The sequence below is a fragment of the Lithobates pipiens genome, unplaced genomic scaffold (genome assembly GCF_037356315.1).
Source record: "Lithobates pipiens isolate NorthernLeopardFrog02 unplaced genomic scaffold, aLitPip1_a1.2 Scaffold_25, whole genome shotgun sequence".
In the NCBI taxonomy this organism is placed as follows: Eukaryota; Metazoa; Chordata; class Amphibia; order Anura; family Ranidae; genus Lithobates; species Lithobates pipiens.
In genome coordinates this window covers 88,435,851-88,441,850 of record NW_027507787.1, presented here as the reverse complement: position 1 = coordinate 88,441,850, position 6,000 = coordinate 88,435,851, and the positions used below count along the sequence as shown (strand labels likewise).

Sequence of the window (6,000 nt, the reverse complement as noted above, 5' to 3'; positions counted from 1 at the left end):
GAGATCCTTAAAGCGGAGGTTCACACAAAAATCCAACCCCTGCTTTTCGGAACCCTCCCCCCCTCCGGTGTCACATTTGGCACCTTTTCTAAGACAGGTATTTGCACCCACTTTCGGGCATAGACTCCCACGGGAGTCTACGTCTCTTTCCGTCCTCCTGTCCGCGCTGTCTCATGGGACACATACGGGTCCCAGAGACAGCAGGGACCATTCGGATTGTGCAGCGTAACTCTCGCATGCGCAGTAGGAAACCAGGAAGTGAAGCCGCAAGGTTTCATTTCCTGATTCCCTTACTGAAGATGGTGGTGGCAGCATCCGAGGACCGAGGGACGGTTCGGCCTCGGGTGCCGAAATCGCTGGACCCTGGGACAGGTAAGTGTCCTTATTTTAAAAGTCAGCAGCTGCAGTATTTGTAGCTGCTGACTTTAAAAAAAATGTGTGGGACTTACGCTTTAATGTGAGAGTGCCTTCTTTTACATGTAAGCAAATTTTATACAGTGAGCACCATGTTGTTGTTTTTTTTGTTAGTGTTAGTGGTTTGATCCTCGAAGCTTCGGCATCCTTACCACCATTTGAGGAGTGACCGCTTTTATCCCAGCTCTAAAATAGATATATCTGCAAGGTCTTGCTGAAAGGTAATTTTTTTCTCGGGAGAGTATGCCCATATGATTGGTGGTGGGGCTCACAGGAACACAAATATTCAAGCTTGTTTCAGTGCTTGTGGAAGACATTAAATGATTTATTATTAATGTTTTTGGAAACTATTGATTTTTTAAGTCTTTCATGGATTTATGAATATGTTTGGACACTGGCTTTTGGAGATTATATGAATTTTGTTGGACATAAACTCGTTTGAACACCAATTATTATTTGTATACACAGATGGGTCATGTTTATTATCACTATATTTGATGATTGTTTATTAAGATTAAGATTTTATATTACGCTTGTTTTATTTGTAATGTAGAATTTCTTTCTACACGTGTATGGTAAATACATACTGTGTAAACATATACCATGCCTGGGATTCATTTTTAAATAGAGGTTCGACGCTGTACCCAAACAACATTTTTGGCCTTTTTTCGCACAAATAGAGCTTTCTTTTGGTGGTATTTGATAACCTCTGCGTTTTTTATTTTTTGCGCTATAAACAAAAAAAGACAGACAATTTAAAAATAAAAACAATATTTTTAACTTTTTGCTATAATAAATATCCAAAAAAAATAAAAAATAATATGTCCTCCTCAGTTTAGGCTGATATGTAGTCTTCTACATAATTCTGGTAAAAAAAATAAATCGCAATAAGCGTATATTGCTTGGTTTGCACAAAGGTTATAGCATCTACAAAATAGGGGATAGATTTATGGCATTTTTATTATTTTGTTTACTAGTAATGGCGGTGATCTGTGATTTTTAGCAGGACTGCAACATTGTGGCGGACAGATCGGACACTTTTGACACTTTTTTGGGACCATTGATATTTATACAGCGATCATAGCTGAAAATAGCACAGATTATTGTATAAATGACACTGGAAGGCAAAGGGTTAACACTAGGGGGCGATCAAGGGGTTAAATGTGTGTCCTAGGGAGGTGTTTCTAACTGTGGGGGGATGGGACTGCCTGGGAGTAGAAAGAGATCGCTGTTCATAATCAGTATGAACAGCAGATCTGTCTCCTCTCTCCTGGCAGAACAAAGATCTGTCTGTTTACATTGACAGATCTCCGTTCTATCTCTCTCAGGAGTGATCGTGGGTACCCGGCAGACATCGCGGCCACCAGGCACTCCATTGTCGCGCCGTGGGCATGCTGGCGCCCCCTAGAGCTCTTAAAGTGGCTGATGTACAGCTACGACGGTTCGCCCAGGGGAGCCAGCCTGACACAGTATGACTGCAGCGACTGCTTCTTAACCGGTTAAAGTAGGACTATTCAGGTTTCACATTGACAATGAAAAAACATTTAGTACATTTATTATCACATAATAAAAAAATGATCATCCATAACAGAAAACCTTTCTGTTGTTTATACAGTTCACATATTTATTTGTTTATATATATATATATATATATATATATATATATATATATGAATAATTATTTTAAAGTGTTTAAATAGTTAAATCAAATAATTAACTAATCAAAGATTGAATAATATATGAAAAAATCAACAATCATAACTGGATATTCTGTTAAGGGTTATAATCTTATCCTTTAGACAGTGATGGCATCAATAGGAGTCTTCTCCAGAGGTTCAGTATCCTCTTTAGCAAGTTCCTAATAAACAAGAAGAGGTAAGAAAACAGATTTATCAGATTGTCATGTGGAAAAAAAACAGCAAATGAGATGAAAAAAAGAGTAACAAATACTGTTTATTGTTTACTGGGCAGTGTGACCGACATTGGAAATCCTAGAGTGAACCTCCATGTCACTCCAAAAGCTATAGCGAAAAAAACGGAAAATTGTATACTTACCTTTCCGTAATTTTCCTTTCCTGACGCATCTTCATGGCACCACACACTGGGTTGTGACTCCACCCCCACAACCTGACAGGATTGGTTAACTATAAATTTGAAGGGGAGACCCCCCGCTGCATTCTCTGTAAATATCATCATAAACAAAATAAAACGGGAGGGCATTATGTGGTGCCATGAAGATGCGTCAGGAAAGGAAAATTACGGTAACGTTTTCCTGACGCCTTCATGGCAGCACACACTGGGAAATAACTCGCCAGACAGGTGGGTAAATGCAAAAAATATTTAATTCCTACAAAGCCGAAGAATTGGCTCTTATAACAGATCTACCAAACTCCGCCAAGGACAAATGGGCAGAGTTCACTCTATAGTGAGAAATGAAAGTATGTTCAGAAGACCAGGTTGCTGCTCTACAAATCGTCTCTGGCGACACCCTGCAATATGCTGCCCAGGAGGTAGCCACTGCCCTAGTAGAATGAGCCCTGATGTCTTCTGGAATCGCCAAATGCTGAATGGAATATGCCTTTCTAATGCCTCTCACCAACCAGGATGCAATAGTGCGTGAGGAAGCTGCTTGTCCGCGTCTGGTTCCATGAGGAATAATCAACAGAGAGTCCGTCTTCCTAAAGGAGATGGTGGCTGACAAATAGTTGGTGATCGTGGTTTTAATGTCCAGCGGATGAGGCTCTCCCTGATCATCAGTGAAGGATGGAAGGACAATATCTTGGTTATAGTGAAAGGAAGAAGCCACTTTGGGTACCAAACGATCTGAGGGTCTAAGAAATACCCTATCCGGAAAGAAAACCAAATAAGGTTCTGAAATCACCAGAGCTTGAATTTCTGACACTCTCTTGGCTGATGTTATAGCAATTAGAAAAGTAAGTTTCAAAGTCAAGTCCCATAGTGAAATAGACTCCAAAGGAATAAACGGTGGATTGGAAAAGGCATGGAGAACTACTGACAGATCCCAAGATGGGAAAATAGGCTTCCTAGGAGGCTTTATCTTCAGGCTAGCTCTAAGGCCGCGTACACATGCGGGGACTGTTCGCTGAAACTTTGTTCGTCAAACAGTTGCCGCAACAGTCCGCTCAAAATTTGCATGAGCGGACTTGCCCACACACGGCACTTTTTGAGCGGACTGTTTCAGCGAACTGTTTGCCAAACAGTTCGCTCAACTTTTGAAATGAACGGACTCGCCCACGTAAGGCGGAGGCAAGTCCGCCCATTTCGAGCGCGTGTACAGGTAGGCGGGGCCCGCGAAGGAGACGTCGCGGGCACCGCCGCCTGGAATGGACTTAAAGGGACACCCAATGCCGAAAAAAATCGGCGTGGGGGTTCCCCCAAAGTCCACAACAGACCCTTGTCCGAGCACGCTACCCGGCCGGCCAGGAAAGGGGGGGGCGAGCGAGCGCGCCCCCCCCTGAGCCGTACCAGGCCGCGTGCCCTCAACATGGGGGTGCCTTGGGGAAGGGGGGGGCCGCGCGCCCCCCCCACCCCAAAGCACCTTGCCCCCATGTTGATGAGGACAAGGGCCTCTTCCCGACAACCCTGGCCGTTGGTTGTCGGGGTCTGCGGGCGGGGGGCTTATCGGAATCCGGGAGCCCCCTTTAATAAGGGGGCCCCCGGATACCGGCCCCCCACCCTATGTGAATGAGTATGGGGTACAATGTACCCCTACCCATTCACCTGTGAAAAAAAGTACAAAAAAAAAAACACAACACAGGGTTAAAATATTTTATTGCACAGCTTCCGTCTTCGGGGGTCTTCTCCGGACTCCTCCGCTATCTTCTTGTAGCTCTTTTGCTAACGGAGGAGTCCGGCTTTCTTCCTCCCCGCCGCCGGCCTCTTCTTCCGACTTCGGGGGTCTTGTCCCCCTCTTCGGTTCTTCTGCCGGGCCACCGCGCCTTCTTCTAGCTCTTTTAGAGGCGGTGGCCCGGTCTTCTGTCGCCGCCTTCCGTTCTTCTTCTTCTTGTTCTTCTTCTTCTTCTTCTCCAGGAGATGTTGACACGTCGCTCTCTCCGGCCGGAATGCCAGAGCCGCGCTGTGCTGCCACTTATATAGTGCCAATGGGGCGGTGTCACATGGTATATGCCACATGGGTTGGTCACATGGGTTGATGTCACATGGGGACTATGACATCGTAAGGGGGGGGGTCACCATGTGACATCAACCCATGTGACTAACCCATGTGACATATACCATGTGACACCGCCCCATTGTCACTATATAAGTGGCAGCGCAGGGCGGCTCTGGCATTCCGGCCGGAGAGAGCGTCGTGTCAACATCTCCTGGAGAAGAAGAAGAAGAACAAGAAGAAGAAGAACGGAAGGCGGCGACGGCGACAGCGGCGACAGAAGACCGGGCCACCGCCTGCAAAAGAGCTACAAGAAGGCGCGGTGGCCCGGCAGAAGAACCGAAGAGGGGGACAAGACCCCCGAAGTCGGGAGAAGAGGCCGGCGGCGGGGAGGAAGAAAGCCGGACTCCTCCGCTAGCAAAAGAGCTACACGAAGATAGCGGAGGAGTCCGGCGAGAAGACCCCCGAAGACGGAAGACCCCCGGAGCTGTGCAATAAAATATTTTTTCTCGTGTGTTGTGTTTTTTTTTTGGGTACTTTTATTTTACAGGTGAATGGGTAGGGGTACATTGTACCCCATACTCATTCACATAGGGTGGGGGGCCGGTATCCGGGGGCCCCCTTATTAAAGGGGGCTCCCGGATTCCGATAAGCCCCCCGCCCGCAGACCCCGACAACCAACGGCCAGGGTTGTCGGGAAGAGGCCCTTGTCCTCATCAACATGGGGACAAGGTGCTTTGGGGTGGGGGGGCCGCGCGGCCCCCCCTCCCCAAGGCACCCCCCATGTTGAGGGCACGCGGCCTGGTACGGCTCAGGAGGGGGGGCGCGCTCGCTCGCCCCCCTTTCCTGGCCGGCCGGGTAGCGTGCTCGGACAAGGGTCTGTTGTGGACTTTGGGGGGACCCCCACCCCGATTTTTTTCGGCGTTGGGGTTCCCCTTTAAGTCCATTCCAGGCGGCGGAGCCCGCGACGTCTCCGTCGCGGGCCCCGCCTACCTTCACACGCGCTCGAAATGAGCAGACTTTCCTCCGAGCGGGAACAGTTTGCTCATTTCGAAAGTAGCCTACACACGGGCGGACTGTTCGCTCAAACAAAGTTTCAGCGGACAGTTTTTCGGAATTTCCGAAAGACTTTGTCCGTCAAACTGTCCGCTGAAACTGTCCGCTGAAAGCCCACACACGGGCGGACTGTCCGCTGAAACACTGTTCAGCGGACAAAGTTGAGCCAACAGTCCGCCCGTGTGTACGCGGCCTAAGAAATTGTATAACCAGGGGATGGAAAGCCCATTTTGTGCCTGTTTTAGCAGAAAGAGCAGAAACCTGCACCTTGAGGGTACTTGAACTGAGGCCTTTGTTAATTCCCGAATGAAGGAATTCCAGAATTTGAGGCGTTTCTGGAGAAAGAGGATTCCAATCCCTTTCTTGGGCCATGAGGCAGAACTTTTCCCAAATCCTTGCGT

At 47.6% G+C, this 6,000-nt stretch overlaps 1 protein-coding gene across 2 annotated transcripts in view; it reads right to left on the bottom strand.

Moving 5' to 3' along the window:
- Positions 1-2,108: 2,108 nt before the first annotated feature.
- LOC143930367 (uncharacterized) overlaps positions 2,109-6,000 on the bottom strand; it is an 87,971-nt gene continuing 84,079 nt past the window's right edge. For both annotated transcript variants that reach the window (XM_077454641.1, XM_077454642.1), the window contains one exon: positions 2,109-2,272. In XM_077454641.1, the coding sequence (XP_077310767.1) occupies positions 2,210-2,272 (63 nt within the window). In that variant the 3' untranslated portion in view covers positions 2,109-2,209. The remainder of the gene's footprint in view (positions 2,273-6,000) is intronic.